The 18,968-nt window shown below is 41.5% G+C and overlaps 3 protein-coding genes across 4 annotated transcripts; 2 read left to right on the plus strand and 1 right to left on the minus strand.

Annotated features, from left to right (window-relative positions):
- The first annotated feature begins 1,018 nt into the window (after window positions 1-1,018).
- Window positions 1,019-2,206, plus strand: LOC129596823 (uncharacterized). The gene is made up of 3 exons (XM_055494197.1): window positions 1,019-1,490; window positions 1,690-1,963; window positions 2,077-2,206. The coding sequence occupies exons 1-3, from the start codon at window positions 1,019-1,021 to the stop codon at window positions 2,204-2,206; spliced, it is 876 nt and encodes a 291-aa protein (XP_055350172.1).
- A 5,347-nt stretch (window positions 2,207-7,553) lies between these two features.
- Window positions 7,554-11,733, minus strand: LOC129596805 (uncharacterized). 2 transcript variants are annotated; one of them, XM_055494174.1, is made up of 7 exons: window positions 11,574-11,733; window positions 10,367-10,909; window positions 9,547-10,164; window positions 8,968-9,288; window positions 8,636-8,881; window positions 8,074-8,433; window positions 7,554-7,980 (listed from the first exon to the last, which is right to left on the minus strand). In XM_055494174.1, exons 1-7 carry the CDS (start codon window positions 11,596-11,598, stop codon window positions 7,886-7,888), a joined length of 2,208 nt encoding a protein of 735 aa, XP_055350149.1. In that variant the 5' UTR covers window positions 11,599-11,733; the 3' UTR covers window positions 7,554-7,885. The 2 variants fall into 2 exon arrangements, with proteins under 2 accessions (XP_055350149.1, XP_055350150.1); XM_055494175.1 differs by lacking the exon at window positions 7,554-7,980 and having other exon boundaries at window positions 8,279-8,464.
- A 3,914-nt stretch (window positions 11,734-15,647) lies between these two features.
- On the plus strand, window positions 15,648-18,111 carry LOC129596824 (uncharacterized). The gene is made up of 4 exons (XM_055494198.1): window positions 15,648-15,749; window positions 16,129-16,289; window positions 16,601-16,892; window positions 17,765-18,111. Exons 1-4 carry the CDS (start codon window positions 15,704-15,706, stop codon window positions 18,109-18,111), a joined length of 846 nt encoding a protein of 281 aa, XP_055350173.1. The 5' UTR covers window positions 15,648-15,703.
- The last annotated feature ends 857 nt before the right edge of the window (window positions 18,112-18,968 follow it).

Genomic DNA, 18,968 nt, shown 5'->3' on the forward strand with positions numbered 1-18,968 from the left:
GCCAAAATATAAAAAAGTTGCCGTTGTTTTGCTAAAGTAGATCGGTAAGAAATTGTTTATGAGAACGGGCGAGAGTCGTTCAGCTTATTTTTTGCTTCAGAGTTTTAGTTTCGAAATGATGCGTGGTAATGCTATGAGCGTTTTGTGCCAAGTCTCATTCCGTGTTAATTGGGACAAATTCTTCATCTGATTCTATGTACGGAGCGCAGCTCGCTTATATGCATATTGAGAAATAAAAGTTCTACGTTATATTATTATGTTTTCCTATGTTATCGGGATGTCGTTAGTAAAATGTCGGTGTTCATCAAAATGATCAAATGTAGTCTGTTAGCAATCGGCTTATCATCGAGCTGTGGTTTCAACAAGCTGTCGGCTAATCTTTTGTTGGTCAGCAAAAAGTCGTCTGTAAGTTGTCGGTCAGCAAATTAGCGGTCAGCAATATTGTCGGTGTACCGAGCAAGGCACACTTACATATCTGCATACGTCCTCTTGAACGCCTGCATATCCGAGTTACCGGTATTACTATCGGATATTACTAGACTATTTGTGCAACAGGTCTTGGTAACGTTATTACAAATTTCGGGGTGCTTAAGCAACAGTTATCAGAAATTCTATGAATGTGTACCTGAATTCCATGAATGTGTCATTCATAATAATATGCTATCAAGTTTGTTCTATACTGTCAACCGTCTGTATCTGTACTATCAATTTTTTTGCTGATAATCAACGGACAAGCGTTTACTGCGCGGATGCAACCGATTAAGTAATTCTACTGGCTCACAACATAATTTCTTGTTTTTACAGCATAATCTTGTTTATCATTAAGTTTAGCACACGCTCAACGTCCAGATTTTAGACTCGAACAAGTCCATTTCTTATTGGCAAGGCAGACATCGAAACAGGGAATTTCAAACTCTATGGTACACAGCGGAAAATGCCATCAAAGAAAGCTCTGTTTTTTTCTACCGGCTCCGCGTTGGTCGGGCTGGTTTGGCTTGTATCCACGTCTCGGTACACCATGTTCTCCGCCAGGATTTTTGTCAGACTGCCATTCCAACCTAATTTAACCAACCGCACAGTGGATATTCTGGAAAATCCTTTGCCAGAAATCACCAATGATTTGGTGAAACCGGAAACCGTTGGCTATTTGCCGGTACACATTGTGCGCTTTTACAGGACTGTACCCAGTGGAGACAGCCATAGTTTCTGCTGGACCGAATGCATCAGTCTCTTGTCGGTGCTGCTGTACGTTCGCCCATCGGTCATCTACATTCACACTAATTATCCGGATTATTGGCCTTTAGGGCGGTGCTACATGATTACTGATTATTCAAAGATCAGACTGATCTATCGACGGCGACGCATGGTGGCCCACGGCCGACCAATTAAGCGCGTTCCTCACGAAGCCGATATGGTGAAGTATAGCGTTGCCTACAAATATGGCGGAATTGTTATGGACATTGATGTGTTCTACTTGCCGAAAATGATGCGTAAGTATTTGTAGACTTTATTCACATGCAAAAGTTTATCTGCCGGTTTCGGACCAAATTTGTATTCGGCTAAGTAAGAAGGTCGCTGATTTTGGTTAAACATAATCAGCAAAGGTTACCATAATTCAATACACTGGTTTGTACACACGGTATGATAAAAGACTGATATGGCGATGTATAGAGTACGTTTGCATTTTAGCCTTGTTAAAAAAAAAATGGAGAGATGGAAAGTACGAATGTTTGCTTACGCGGGAGGACCGCGTGATGAATAGCGGATTTATCGCGTGCCATAAAGGTCATCCTTATATTCGTGATACTCTTATCCGCTATCGCGATGATTACCGCGACAGCTGGCTATACAATAGCGGCAGCGTTCCCTGGGAAGTTTACAACAAAACTCCCGAGTACAAGACGAAACTGTACGTCGACCACCAGATGGGCAACCACAGCAACACATACCGAGGACCCATTCGGTACAGGGAAATACCAGCGTGGCATTCGTACTTCCACGGTTGCAAGCAGAACGAGAACAATACCATCCAGCAAGCGGTTAACTCGACCTTTTGGGAAATGCTGCATTTTATAGCCGCGGAAGGTTACGAGGCCTTCCCTTATTCGACTACGCCGAAAAGGACAACTGCCACCACGAGAAAATCAAGGACTGCTACGCTGCATACGAGAATCTCAGCTGTGCAGCCAGAACTCAGCCGTCATAAGAATGTGCCAAGCGTAACGTCACTGCTGGCTCTGCGTACATTTCAAGTAACGCCACGGCAGGCCACTGAAAATCGTACTGCGCCGCATACGATGACAAGCACGGCAGTCGTCTCCTCGACCGTGTCATTCAAACCGAGTATTTAGAACCACTGGACAGTCGAACACCAGGGCGCCTTGAATACCACAGCGGCTGGAAAATGGCCGCAGAAAATTCCCGGAACTAAAAATTCACACTGCGCAAACTCGTTTCATACCTGGATAAGTAGAGCAAAACGTAAGAAAACGAGGGAATGGGAACGAGGGAAATAGGAATTCAGACTGGTCGCTTGGCACTCATGATCCGTCTCGTACCATGTCAGTCGTGCTAATCGCTAGCTGATACGGTCGTATTATTATCGGTAAAAGAATAGATTGCCTAGGTATCATGGTTGCCTGTTATTAACCATAGTACCTTTGTTCATTAGAAAAAAGGTATTTTAAACTTTGCTATATGGAAATAACTGAACGTTAACGGAATACTCGTACAGTAACGTAACGAATAGATGTTCACGTACGTACAGACAATTCACCGTAAATATTTTTGGAAAGTGCCCTGTAGTGTCTACATTGAACACCCTGTACGAGTACACTTTTATGCGACAAAACGTTCGGGACATCCGAGTGCTTCTATAGTACTGTAGCAACAATAATAATAAAACATTTTTTATTGTATCAAAATGTTTTCTTCGGCCGTAATAGGAGCAAGAACAATAAAACGACGTCATGATCGAAGCAACCAGGCATAATAATGGCTGGCCATGATAAGTTTTGCGCAAATATAATCCGGCGCAGCCCATCTTGACCCTGTTACACACTGACCGAAAATCACGAAATTTTTTGATTATAAATTCAACCATGAATCTTTTCATGATGAATTAATTTGCATAAATTAACTCTTGTAAACAGACTGAGAACAGCTACCAAAGCCAGGTCGATTGGAGTAAATCAAATGGCTACGACGTTGTGTAGAACGGAATTTGTGTGGTGTCGCACCGGCAACCGCCTTGCCCACACCGTGCGTATTCACCATATTGTATGTAGTCAATGACCAAGCGGTGGAATTTTCACCTTTCACCCTTCAAATTTTAAACTACTGCAGCAAAAATTTGAAAAACTTAGCTTAAGTTATTGTTAATCTATGGCATGAATTTCAACTTCGGTAAAATAATACGTATAATTCTGCTTTCGTAAGGTTTATTGATATCACCGTAATTAGCATGTACCGGTAGTTACATGGCTAAAAGCGCAAAATCACAGCATCCGGTAGAAATCCGGTAGAAAACTTTACACACTGACCGCACTCTTCAGTACATACAGTGATACACACGTGCATACACATGCATTATTAAATAGATTTACTTATTGATTAATAAACCGAGCTTAAGCGCGGACCAACTTAGGCCAAAACGTGGTTGAATTTCCGCGATCTCGCAACAAAAACTGGCTCTACCGTACGTAACACCAGCTGCTACCCTGGGAAGCAATTCAATTAAGCTCTTTATGGAGCTTCCAGTTGGAGATCCTCTCGCCTTGTCGTCTGCGTCCCAGACCAGACGCAACTGACGGGCAAATAAAAATCAATAAACTGCGGGTTATACTTGATACCGCGGCAGTCTCGAAAAAATTTTCCTTGGAAAAATTTTCTAGTAATTTTGTTTAAGCACATGATAGCCAATACTGGGAACCCAGCCTTCCACATTCCTTTATCACATTTGAATTCTATTCCGAAATGAAGCCTCCTCTGCCATATAAGCCTCCCCAATACAGTTTGCAGATTTAGTAGCCACCTCGGTATTAGAAGCCTCTTTCCGTAAACGGCGTTATTTTCAATGCTTCAAGTTATTCCACAATACGAGATCTGCTGCTGCTGCTCCAGAAACGGAAGGATTAATTCAAAAAACACGGCAAGTATAGTTCTGCATTTTTTAAAAATGTAATTATTCTAACATTGGGCGAATACACAATTTTTATATTGGCATATTTGTATTAGTGCTGCATGAGCGATTTATACTATGCTTATATTTATATGAATATACTTCTATTTATTTATGCAGTATTTACATTTAAATAGAAATGCAAATCTTGCCTGGAATTTCCGTTCTCATGATCGGAATGGCCATCGGAAAGGCAATAAGAACCGAAAATAGCTATTGGTGGCAGCAACCAGGCGAAGTACGAGATACCTCCAAGTCTCCAACCAAACCGGCGTACGCATGGATTCCATTATTCTGGAAAGATCGCGGAACTCTTCCAAGCAGAATTTCAAATCTGAAACTCTGTTTGAAAGAGTTCCGCGATCTTTCAAAAAATATCGAACGGAAAGAAAGCTGACCAGAATGAACAAAAGAAAGATAACGGCAAACTGTTTATGTACGGAGGTGTTGGAATTGGAATAGGGACATAAAGACTATGGCGCTCCGGTCTCAGCAATTCTTGCGACAGTTACAGTAATTGTAGCAAGAATTGTTGAGAGTGTGGCGGTATTATAAGCAGAAAAAAGGCTCCATTGGATGGAGCTGTCTCCGCACGAAAGCCAGATGAATTGTTGTTTTCTGCAATTTAGTTCGATTTTTTATTTCGCAAAATTGTTAATTCAAACCGATCTAATTTTAAACTTTTGATTCTTGTGTTTTTAAGGTCATTCTACTTTTTCCCATTTTCTTTCTGTTTAATTTTAATCTTTATTTCAATTCTCTTTTTCATTACTTTTTCCCAGAAGGAGCTCGAAGTGCAAAGAATTGGATGATCTGAAAGGCGGGAAGCACTTGATTAATTGATCATCAACCAGATCAGCGGCGCGGAAGCCCGGTTTCAACCAGCGCCTAATGCCAACGCTAAACGACGTCATTATGTTTAAAACGTTTTATTCTATGGTATAGAATATAACAAACAGAATACGTTTCAAACATAATGTCGTCGATTATAATATTGCAAGAATCAGTTGGATTTTAGTACTCAATAGAAAATAAAAGTTATCAGGCACGGGTAACGTGTTGCAGTGTATTGCATGCAAAAAACAACAAGTAAGCCACTTTTAAGAATGCCGTTTTCCAGCACATTTTTTCCCTTGTAGTGATGGTGAGTGGTAAAATGTACTAACTGCTTATACTAAGTGACTGCAGCGCAGCGAAACTAATTATATGGCACAATTCTCATCTATAATAAATGTCATTCTGAGCTTAATCGCGCGTATTCTGCATCGCAATAAGCACAAAACTGGCCTGGATTTCCAGGACTTGAATAACTAATCCCGACGCTCGGGCGTCGGTATAAACACGCTCTCCTTCGTCGTTGAGTGATTATCGATCGCTCATTTCCGCATTTCTCACCCAATATATATCGTACAAGCCTAGTCACATTGTAAATTTGTCACAAAAACAGAGTTAATTATAATAGTAAAATTTCCCTTAGCAGTTTCATCCATGGTTCCGAAAACGGATATCGCGTTACCCCGTTGAATTTCAGTTGACAGACGCTGGCATATGAATTTGTTCGGTGAGCATAGTTAAAATCTTGCTTTACCTAACCTACCGAAATATACACACAGCCAGCAATAACAAACTCGTACATACAACGGTGCAAATACTGCCTGTATTATGTATAAATCGAAAAATACGTACGATAGCTACGATTATTAATCGGCAGGTGACTGCAACAGCACACCGGCGAACCTAAGAGGATGATGTCCGGTTCGCAACAGTACCGCCATGTGTTGCTGATGCGCAGCTCGCTAACCAACCAAAGAGGATTTCAGTTGATCAACACCCGCTCCTTCCGTAGTGCCGCAGATGGGCGGGAAGCAGCAATGGAATCCACTCAAGTTCACCACCAGCACGGCATCCTCAAAATCCTTACCGGGCAGTGCTGTACGTTACCCTTCTACTCTATTTCACAACTGAGTACGCTACACACACCGTGACACACGTAATTCATGGATAACTTGCGGATTATTTTCTGGTTAAGTTTCTGTTAGCCTGGGTGAGCCGATTAGGAAATTGCATGTACAGATGTACTCGCACGCTGTGGCGATGTACTATAGACGGTAGCATTCACGCAGGCCACACTGATCAACATTTTCATAACGTATGTATTCATTATTCAAGATGGTCTAGAGATCGAAAGTACAGAGTACGTACTTCTGTAAACCAAAATTTAACCGGAATAACGCAAAGAAATCTCAAAAAAGAATTTGATATACACTTTAAAACCGTTTTTGTTGCAGGCTGAATTCACATCAGCCGTTTTACCGAAGGTACCTCTAATATAAAACAAACTTAATGTTATTTTTTTACAAACCACAAGTTTTCTATAATAATCGACTATTAATTGTGTTTTGGATGCGCATTGATGTGCGATTTCGGCTTTTTCCGTTGAATTTTTCGATTTTGGCCTGATTTTTCAACATAATTTTGTACTTTTCATACCAGATACGGATATCTGCATTCTTCAGTCACTGTGAATTTAAACTAGAGCCACCATTACCAATCACAGCAGCACCGCCGGGAAAACTGTTAATTAGATGACATTTCCCTTTACAGTCTTTCTCTACCAACAACTGGATATTGTCCATCTTCGCCCGTTCGATGGACTGGGCTTCATGATTCTGCTAGTACCAAATACCAATACCGATACCGCTAATGCCCCCCGAAAGTATCAGCCACTGTGAGGTACAACCTTTTTTAAAGTTTGCAGGAAGCAGCGGTTTTAAGCTCGTTTAACATGACGGGATTGTCGAGGTGATGCAAAATGCAAACGAAAGAAAAGTGTAAGCGCATGAAGGTAACAAATCAAGTACTGAACGGGATTAAAGAGCGGAAGCTGTATGCATGGGAAGAAGCGTAGGGCAAAGGTCACAAAACGCACAAAAGACGACGCATGAAATACAGATGGTGTAGCAATTAATCATTTGGCGGAAAAAGAAACGAAGCGCAGCATGTACTAGATATTATTATTGTTCAATTATTGACGTTGCAGTTTTGAGAACCAAATTTCGGACATTTGAGAAACAAAGTTAGCACAAATTGTGCGGTTTTTCCGTCATTTTTTAACGATTATTGAATATTTATATGCCGGTAAAATATTCAGTCTTGGGTTGTATCAATATATGAGCAGGACCTGATGCCGCACCAATTACGTCAAATTTAGTCCGATAGCCGGCAAAAATTTAATACGCATCAATCCATCGTGGCATCCAGGTATGATCGTGAATTACTTTTCAGTTTTCTATAATTTCAGTGATGGGCCGCCGTATGCTGACATAAATGGATTGAGATCTATATTTCTTGACATACAAAGAGTTCTGACAGCTGAAGAGTGGATTTGTTGATTTTTTAGCACGAAGCCGTCATTTGAACCACGACAAATAAATACTCGTACCTCAGTAGTGGCTTAAAAGTTGCAGGATTACCACTGTCCGCGTTGGTATGCCGAACAACCGAACGTAAAACAGTTCTTCATAGTACACAGTTAGCAGTCACCTGCTGGGCGTGCTACGCAGAAAACATCAATAAATTCTTTTCCCCGCAAATTACAAATCATAGCAAGCACTGGTTTCCGGTAGCTTTCGAACCAAGGCAGTATCGGAAGTGCAAGTTAAGGAAAAGATCACACTGGTTTAATCACGTGATATTATTGATTAATTAATTAGCGCTGCTCAGATCGGGTTTGGAATAATTTGGATCCAGTTCCTGAAGCAGGGCCAGCTCCAGTGCATTGCGCTGCAAGGCTTCCAAATCTAAATAAAAATACCTAACAATGTTTTATTATCGGTAGCAAGCACTCAGATTAATAATCATTGCATACCACATTCAGACACATGTAGCGTTACCTGAAGAAGAAATGCCGCTGCGTTCTGGATTGGTACTCGGGGCAGTAGTTTGCATCGGTGCTGCAGTTACCGGCTCTAATACGTTGCCGGTCACGTCCATATTAGCGTTATCAAGCGAGCCGACTGCTTGTGGGTTGACAAACACTCGGCGGCCGTTATGCTCTACTTCAAGCACAATCTTGGGGTCGTCCGATGGAGATGTATACATCCTCTTCACTGTCAACGTGGCCCCAATCAGACCGGCCACAGTAGGTGACCAATCACCGAACTCCTCGGTTTGTACGGACTGGAATGCGGCTTCGGTGAGGATTACACGGACCTGATCGCCGACCTGGATGCTGGAACCGTCACCGCATGGAACTGTGATAAGATCGATCATGCACATTGTTAACTACAAAGAAAACCCGAACGAAGAGCAAGCCAGCTACTTTGAGCAAGCACTTAGGTATACCAGCCAGACAGCATCGATAAAACCTCTTTCTCGTTCTGCAGCCATCCATAGTCAGTAGTGCAATATGACTAATTTTGAGAATTTCTGTATTGAACTTGAAGACTGACTGACCTTTATCCACTTTCCTTAGTGCTTTTGGATTGAAACAGCTGACTTGTTTGCCCACACTGACTTGTACATCGCCGTCTTCATCGAAAAACAGGATATCACCCAATTTTCCCAGAGCGTTCAGATGATCATCATCTAGACCGCCGTGAGTCTTCTGCAGCTCACGAGCGATGTCGATTTCCGCCACGACGCGCACAATATTTTTGGCCTTGATCACGTGCCCATCGCCGTCACGGCCTTCGTATCCGTCTGCAAGTTAAAGACTTAGGCATTTCTATAAGTTTCGCAACATATTTAGTTTGGAATATCTTTTAAGCGGTGCTCCAAATGCTTACCTCGCGATACAACCTTCAGGGCTTCAGGATTGCACAGTACAATGCGCAAAGCCGGTACTGGAACGTTAAAGAGTTTTATTTCCGCATCACCGCTTGACGTGATCATCTCCACAATTCCCCAGCAACCGCACATCTCCGCAGCGAAATTCAGGTTGTGTTCCGCTTGTTTCATCCTCACCAGTGCCTGGTCCTTGTTGATAACAACGTGGCTGCCCACCACGGGCCGGCCCAGCCGAAGGGCTAACTTGATGGTGCGATTCAGCAGTTTTCCGTTGACCATGTGCGATTTTAGCAGGATGGCCGTCTTCAGTGCTTCCGGTGCTGCATAAGAATAATTTATTTAAGCATGTACAATTTACGCACGCACTGACGTCTGATTTTAAATAAACCAGTTAGCCCATTTACAATACTGCGAACGAAGCTAATACTTCTTTACTGTATCGATACTGGCGCGGAGTGCCAATCTTCCTTTCTAAGTTCTACCACAGCTCTTAAGCTTACCTGTTGGCTCCAAAATACGGTGCTCCTTACAATTTTAACTACATAGTACAATATTATACTGTACACTGCCATACGTACCGTTTCCATTTTGCGAACGATCCAATCTCATAGCCAACACCGCTCTGCGATCATCCCGCACGGCATTACATAAGGTAAGCGCCAAATCCTTATGCTCCGCACTGATGGCAAACCTCACGCACTGCCATACATCATCCAGCGCATACCGATCGATGCGCCCGTCCGCTATCAGACAATCGGCCAGCTTGTCATTATCGAACACAGCCGTCATGCCGAGAGCGTTGACTCCGTCTTCGTCCTTTAGCGTGGGATCACATTGCGGATGAGCCAGTATGGCGTTCATCATCTTGACCCGCTCTTCTTCATCCGCAATGCCACCCGCAAAAGCGCACATGATTAATGCTGTCGTCTTCTTGAAACCGGTGGAGGTCATGTTGATGTCGATGGACGGAGTGTCGACGAGCATTTGGACAATAGGCGGGCTGCGTCCACAAGCTGCTAACATTAAGGGCGTTAAGCCGGCGACTTTCTGGTTGACGTCAGTGTTCGGTTGCTGAAGGATTTCTTGGACACCGGTAATATCTTCTCTCATAATGGCAGAATGCAGCGGAGGTATGTCTTTGTGGGTTTCTATTGGTTGTTTTGCCCGACTATCTGCCTCTTCGTTATTCAGAACCTCTGCAAGCAGATGCTACTATTTTTTAACTGGCCCGGTTCTAAGCGCCTCGATCAGCTAAAGCAGTAAAAGTACTGTTTTTAAATTTTTTAAGTTTGTTCAACAAAATTTAAACTGTCGTTAATTTCATTACCGAGTATATTCGTAATTTCGCTATTGCAAAACAAAACCCGAATTCTTAGTTTTAAATTTTTTCCGTCGTACCTTTCGCGACTGCCAGAAATATCTTCTGAATCCCCTCGGGAACACTATCCAGAATCGCCACCACCAGATCCGCATTCTCGCTCTTGACAGCCAATGCACCCACCTTAATGATATCCTCTGCCGCATAGTGCTTGACCCGATCACCGCGTAACAGACACCCTACAATTGCTGGATTCTTGGTTCGTACCGCCATCTCCAGCGCTGTCCAGTTCTCGCCATTCCGCAACGCTAACCGGCAGCGTGGATGTGCTGCTATGAGCTCCGCTTTCTGCAGAATGCTGGTTTTGGCACTGGGATGCCCTGCCAAGACTACAGCGGTCATCAGTGGAGTGTTTCGAGCGCTGGTGGTCGGCTTATTGACATCCAGACGTGGACACTGAAGTAATTCACGGAGAATGGCGATGTCGATGCCGTCACGTAGTGCTAGCGTCAACGGTGTCTCCCCGTTGAATTCCCGGTTGATCACGCTGCTGTTGGCCGTCGAGCAGATGTGACGCACTTGCAGCACATTCCCTTCCGCAACAGCCCCGTGCAGAGGTCCCGCTGCAATATCAGTGAATACTTTAGTGATCTGTTTGTGTTTCGTATGCGGTTCTTAAACTCTATATATGCACAATGAAAGCATCTGTCACACAGGGTTCTCAAAATGCACATGTAACACGGAATACTCGGAATACTCATGATCATTTCTAAGCATTATATGTCTTTAACCATTATATGTTGGGCGCTTCCTTTACGGTACTTTAAAAGTACATCGCGCAGAATGCACAGGTCATTTTGATTGCGTCTATTAAAAGTTCTCCTCGTAAGAAAACGCTTCCATCTGCATTCGTACAACTAAAAACCCACAATGCTAAAACAAACCCTTCGAATTCGCGATGCACAATTGTAGCTGACTCTCATAATAAGACTTATGGTGGGTCTAAGGTTCGAAGCGAATCTGGTTGCGATACAGCAACTCCACCTCGCGAGGTGGCTTCACGTACTGTATCTGTAGGCGTGACCACCTCGTGCGGTTGAGCAACCTTACCATAGCAAATAGCAAGATTCGCTTTGAATCTGAGACCCACCCTTACACTGCCACTACACTGTATATATTACAGCATACATATTTAGCTCTACAAAAGCTCTTTGAAACTACAAGCACTACCTCCAAAAAACGGAACAGTGCGTGCGACCGGAAACACGCAACATAACACTAGCTTACCTTCCGTGCTAGCCGACGCCCCCATTTCTCAACCTTGTACGGATGGTTTTTTGACTGAGATCCTATGTAAAATTAGCAACCGTATGCTAACTGTTAAGAATTCATAATTACTGTACAATGCAGGAAATTCGAATGTGGCAGAAGTTTATCGTCTACGCAGCCTTTATTGCCGGATATACGAGAGTTTCTTATCAAAATACATAATTTTCGGTTTATACCGATATGGTCGGATATTTTGTTATTATCAGTCAGATAGCTATAATCACAATCAGACTACGAATCCCAGTGAACACATGACACCACTTACACACAACGTGATGAAATGCCGTAAACAAGTTACCGGAATTTGGGTGTGGAGTGACCGTCATTGACGTAATTGTGCCAGTATGTACGAAGTCATTCATTTGTTACTAACGCGATAAAGCATTTGTGCCGCCTCTTAATATTTGTATATACGCAAGTACTTACTATAGTAAGTTCTTGATATACGACAATCTATGCGATTTTGTAGCGTGTTTCTCAGCATATGCAGGTGGTACAAAGAAGGCATACGCATTGCAACAACAACAACAACGTTAAAAACACTTGCTTTAAAAGGCGAGTCATCATGATTATATTTATCAACCCAGACAATCTACACTGGTATACTGTAAATTGTCCCGTTTGGTTTATCCTTAACTGGATGCCAGTGTTACAATCTTATCAGCCTGCAAAATATCATCAGGATTGTGCTGGCAAAATGACGGTTCAAAATTACTTGATAAAATTGTATGAATGCTGTCGGTGCTACTGCTTCTTGGTTTCTCTTGTTGACCTTGAGTTACTCTGTACATGGGCATACCGTTAATAAGTATCTTAATACGAGTACAAACTATGTACCAACTACCAAACAAACGGCATTTATAACAGAAAAACTTCCTCTATGCTATCCTGGCCGGGGAGCGTACCCATAACACAAATCGCGTTTCCCCGTTGCTGATACCGCCTTCAGGTGCGCGACTACCTCCTGTGAAGTCCGTAGTGTAGTCAGCCTTAAAAATATATATACATATATATATATACAAGTGTCGGTCGCGCTAGCGCGCGACCAGTTATGTTTGAGGTATGGAAGAATGAAAGAAATACAAAATATACTCTTACTTCGTAATAGCAATAAAAAAAATTTTGAGAAATATTTCAAACATAAAAGCTCTGCGAGGTCAGCTACGAAAATATTTTAAACATGTAGAAATGTGGAAAGTTTATTGGTTTTCAAGCATTCCGGTTAAATTCGACCAGCTTTATGAAAACTATGAAAGCCTCCGTAATTTTTCTTTTTTCATGGTTGTTTTTAACGTTTTAAAATCGGACTACCCGTTCGTCCAAACATAATTTTCTTAGCAAAGGCCGTCATAGCTGTTACGGATGTAGTTAACTATATATACATATATATATATATATATATATATATATATATATATATATATATATATATATATATATATATATATGTATATATAGTTAACTACATCCGTAACAGCTATGACGGCCTTTGCTAAAAAAATTATGTTTGGACGAACGGGTAGTCCGATTTTGAAGCGGTAAAGTGCGCCAGAATCGTCGCAACGACGCGGGTAATGTTGCGTTATCGCCGACCCAATGCGCCTCGAGGGGAAAGCAGGTGCCTCAAAAAACAAATTGTTACAATGGGCCTGTCAGCCTCGGCTCCAGACATCGATCTCATCTGGTTAAAGCAAAGTATTGTAAACTATGTTGACTGCTTATTACTTCCGGGTGTAAAGTAGAGGGCGCACCTCGGCCACCGGCCTCCATGCGTAAGAAACCCAAAATTTATCCGGAGAGCGTTGACAAATTATAATGTATACGTCCGACGCCGTATTATCATACAACTGGTTACGGATGTAGTCCTCCGTAAACTGGTTTATCTACATCCGTAACCACGTATACACTATTGACAATGTAGCCAATGTTTGGGCGAACGGCTGAACCGATTTCGACACGGCCAAGTGCGTTAGAATCGTTTCAACGGCGCGAAGATTCATACGCTATTGCGGAATCGATACGCCCCAAAAGGGAAGGAGTAGCCCCAAAAAACAAATTGTTGCCATGGGCCCAGATAGAAATACATGGGTAAATGCTTTGTCTGTTCGCGGACCGTTCGGAAAAACCGAGACAGACCGCGGCCTTCGGCATCGGCAGGTTACAAAGTATTGCAAATTTAAGAAACATATGCAAAAATTAATCGCAGTCAATCCCACCCGCGTAATCAATACTTCTATACCTCGTATTCTTTCATATACAATATTTCTTAGATTTCTTAGGTTTCTTAGATTTCTTAGGTGTATTAGGTTTATTAGGTTTCTTAGCGTTTCTCAGGTTTTTTTAGACACTTTGCCGACACACTGGGTCCCCGACACTTTGCCGTTGTAGCGAATGTTCTCCCGTTCCACACATCCAATCTGCACGCTCTAAAGTGCTGCAGAATCCTCACAGTGTCTAGAGTGTTCCTGCATCATCAATTTTCTGGAAAGCCCACTACCCACAGTCCAGTGGTCACTCAAAAGCTTGTTACCATGGTGGCCATTAGCTTAACATGGGCTGCTTGCAAATTGCCAAATTCCCAGATTGTTACTATGACGTGTTATTATATCGAATTGTCACTTAACTTAGCGAACTGCGAATTAGCAAAAATAACAGGTTCTGCTCACGCCTGTTTTTTTTGTTCGTGCCTCCTTATTGTAATAAACATCGTGCCATTATTTAATACATATGCAGTTAACCTTTTTACATGCTCGAAATCCTAAGACATTATTCATCCGTGCTGGGCTTGTTATTATATATTCTATAGATATACCTACTTCTATATACAGATATCTAAATAAAGGGCCAAAGGGAGGCTGTTGCGATGTGGCCACACGTTGAACAGCGAAAGCTTTGCTTTGCGAACACGATAGCTTTGCGAACATTGTGTCAGATAGCCCGAATTTTGGAATGATTTATGATTTTTGGTTAGATTTATGTAAGTAGCGCCCTTGTTTAGGTTGGAGATCATAAAAACAGTATAGTTCGACCGAATACAGAGACTCCAATATTCCGCATGGCAAAACTGACTTATAACTATTCAAACTGAAGTTTCATTGTGTATACCAATGTGCACATTGAAAATTGATTACAAGCACAGAATGTCCATAAGAACGTTGTAAACTGTTGGAGGAATATCTCGAGATTTTATCCCTTTCGCTGTATGAACCAGCGAACCGAACGGTTGACAGAATTTACTTTCACTGCATTGAATGGGCACGGTCTCGCACTTATTCATCCTTAACCCAACCGCACAGGGCGCACACTCGCATCTATCCTGGATGAAACCAAAAACCGGCTGTATTGCCCGTTAAGCAGCCGCGCTTGTAGGGCGGGATTGCTCCTGCAGCGGAGTGTTCGTTTCGTCGATTCATACAACGAAAGTGTTCGGTTCGTTGAGAATCTCGAAGTAGTGATTTTGTTTTATCAAAGCCATAATGTGAAATGCGGCGAAAACGCTTGTAATATACGGCGACAGTCGACATTATTATTGTAGGCTTTTCTGCTTATCCGACACACTCGCATAAAAAGTATGCCCTTGAAGTCGAAACAAGTTGTGAGTGATGCTTCTGCACGGCATCTCAGTTTCTTGATGAAATTTTGACCTGATTATTAGACACACTGTCAAACACCTTGAGGATAGACATTTATAAAGCAAACAGAGCGTGAACTGGAAGCCGCCATTTGGCCAATCATGGATGTGTGATTTGTGAATTATACCGGAAACACCTCATTAATTGCACTTACACCTGCTTACATTAATGCGTAGATCTGTTAACCTCATACGGCGCCGCTTTACTGTGGAATATATTTGGTGAAATCCACAAAAAAATTAAGTAATCAAAAGTCATTGTTCGCAGACTTAATTTCGTCTACAGTAAGCGAGTAACACTACAAGTAACGATCGTGAGTGTCAAAAAACGAACCTCGAAATGTAACGTTTCTTGATTTATAAACCACAAGAAGCTGCTTTTAGAAAATTAATGTTACAACTATGTATAAAAATGCGCAGTAATTAACTCCCTACAGAATATTCTTTTTTTTCAAAAATGGCTCTTCGTTTGAGGCATATTTGGTGGTTTTTTGTTGCTGCTGGTAAGTCCGTAAGCGGTTCACCGTAATTTGCTACCGACGTTTTATACAGTAAACAGATACACTGTGCCGGTTTTATAATATCCGCCTGTGGTATTGACTATAAGCTGTGTTTTTCTACATAAGTAAACCGGTCAGTGAAAACCTTTATGATATTTCTAGAAAACTTGTGACTGTTGTACTCTATTCCGAATTAATTTTTAAAGAAGATATGGATATCCCTCATAATTTTCGATGAATTTATAACGGACTGGTTTTGATTGTTACTTGAAACAGCACATTATATAAATCGTGGCAAACGTTTTTTTAGTTACCGGAGAATAGTAACGAAAAAGTTGTAGCGATTCGCTAGAAATAAAATAGCCTTTGTTGTTTGTTGTAGGCGTAGCAGATGTGGTCCGCGGGCAGTCGTCTGGGTGCGCAAGCAACTATGTCGGCTTAGGTGGTTATTCCTCGACCGGGTACGGCACGAATCCATCCTCATCTAACGGTTTTTGTGGAATTGGCAATGCTGTCAAGGGACAAACCGTGGATCTCGATAGGGTACACAATCTTTTATCTACACTGTAATTAGAGCATTGACGACGCATTTGATACTATCATGTTACGCTTATTTTGAAATATTTTCACCATTTTGCGTAGTACTTAATTCATAAAATGGCTAGGACCGTTATTTTACCGGCTTGGTTAAAATTCCGTAGAAAGGTCAACACTGATGTTGATGCTTACATTTAAAACTAAATTTTGGATACAGTTATAGCGCTGTTAACATCAGTTTTGGTACCAAATGAAGAAGCGCATAAGCCACAGTGTCATACTTTAACGATTGTTTAACATCCCGTTTGACAATGTAGTTAACGGGAACATGGTACTCGTACGCCACCTGGACGCCAGATACCAATGCCAGCGATGTGGACAGTGTAGTCAGCAACACTATTAACTTCTATCGCATTCTGGGCAAAGGGCTCTTCCCGACGACCACGATACCGGCAGCCATTATGGTCCAGGAGCAGCTATTCTACAATAATGCCTCCGATACGACGTGCCGTTCGAGTCGGGAAATCTGCTACATGACCACCGATGGACGCCAGATCGGTGTGTACTTTAATCCCCCGAATCCTGCCCGAAACAGGAGCGAATCAGCCGGTATGTCAGGGTAAAACCATTATGCTTCCTTACAGCTTTTTTTTTACATGCGTTGCATTGTATTTTTATCTGCATGCTAGTACTTATACTTAATGCTATACATATTATTAGCAGCATGCAAACAAAAATAGTTGCTATATTATCAGTAGTATGTTGTATAAACGCTTACGCTTCGTTTTCGCATCATGATTACGCGAAAGTCTTCTAACCTTTGCGAATTACTCCTGTACGGTACTCTGATTCTCACACTTCAAAGTATGCATTTTTCCCCCAATTTATTACTTCGGTATCGCCTGCATTTTACAAATTGTGCTACACCTGCACCAGATGCCATAACGCGTGACTGCAAAAAAAATAACAACTGCATTTTCAAGAAAAATATCTCAAAGTACCTGTTCACACGAGAACCCTGCAAGATTTTAAATTCCTGAGGTGTAGGTGTACTGATAGGTGTCCGAATGTGAAACGTAAAAATTAAAAGTGAAATAAATAAATGAAAGATGAAAGTGAAAAATACAAGTGAAACGTGAAATATAACATAAAATAACGTGAAAAACAATGTGAAAATAACGTGCAAAATAATAATTATTAGTTCGATGGAGCAATAATGTGAAACGTTGTGCATATAAGACGGCAGACGTGAACTGTTTAATTTTTTTGCCCGAAAATTTCCGTGCAAAGAGTGGATCTCTAACAGAAAAATTTGTAATTAGGCGTATAAAGTGCGGGCGAAACCAGAACACTTGTTTATCGGTAAGTACTCTATTTGTACGAGTATACGTATGTCATGACGTTTCGGTTTTATGTCGGGCGTGGGATATAATGCCGTTGCTTGAATTTTTCAGCTGAAGACCTTTTGTTTCTGTTCTCAGGTGTGGATAGCTCCATTGTTCTGGCGACGGATTATGATACGTACGCCATTTTCTATTTGTGCTACGCGACAAACAGCAGTTCGGGTTTATGCGCTTATCCCGATATCTATGTTAATACCAGAAAAAAACCGACGGACATCACGGCGAGCGACCGGCAAACGATAAGCGGCGCCGTCAACGCTGCTGTGAAGCCATACTGTCTGGATGTCAACGCTTTTCAACTCTCGCTCTGGAGCACAAATAAGCCGGACTGTCCCCGGGTGGATCCCTCGCCGTGCTATACAACCGTAGCCAAAGGGTTCAACGATACGATAGAAGCCTTCCCGGACAAACAACCCGAACTGTGATTATATATACGGTGACATATACATAGTACATTTTATGGAAATCGTGGGTGCTTAATTTTGTCGTGGATGTTGATGGTTTTGCAATTTCGGATTAAGAAGATGATCTTGTGTTCAGTATTTTTGAACGACCGTCATATCGAAAGGTCGAGGCTTGTTGCATAATTCCTCTTAACAGGAATAAAAGTAATTACTGTAATTAATTCGTGAAATGTTGAATGCCGCCCGTTCCGGTTCAGAGCCGAGATTAACCTTTTCGTCGTGAGTACTGTATCTGTACGTAAAGAAAAGTTAAGCATGTGCGAAACGTTGGTCTTGCAAAGAACATTTTGATTGGCGTTAAAATAAAATAATACTGAAACTACTCGTACTTCTACAGGGATGTGTACAAATTTTACGGCTAGAAAATGATAAATCTAAATTCTTTTTAAAGAAACAAAGCCGTATCTACCACAAAATCGTATAAAATTAATTTCCGGTGAAATCATGAAATCCTAATTCGGACGCTCAAGCCGGATGCGGTGATGCTGGAACTATGTTCAGGTAAAGCCGCAATAATTAAACATGTACTACTGTAGTATATTGAATATTGATTATTTATGTTCTATTGATTTTATGAGAATTTTATTTAAAGAATTATTATTGGTTAATATTTTCTATTTATTTTATATTTATAAATATTTTACGAAGAAATGTTAGTATTTGTTGACATTAATTTCTTACAGTACTGATATTTCGTATTTACCTAATAAATATTTTCTAAATTCATATTTTACAACTTACGAATAAATATCTTTCGTAGCAGTAATATATTTGCAATCATTCTTAACGAATCAATAAACAAAAGGGATTAACAAACC

This window comes from Paramacrobiotus metropolitanus, unplaced genomic scaffold (assembly GCF_019649055.1).
Source record: "Paramacrobiotus metropolitanus isolate TYO unplaced genomic scaffold, Prichtersi_v1.0 Parri_scaffold0000096, whole genome shotgun sequence".
In the NCBI taxonomy this organism is placed as follows: domain Eukaryota; kingdom Metazoa; phylum Tardigrada; class Eutardigrada; order Parachela; family Macrobiotidae; genus Paramacrobiotus; species Paramacrobiotus metropolitanus.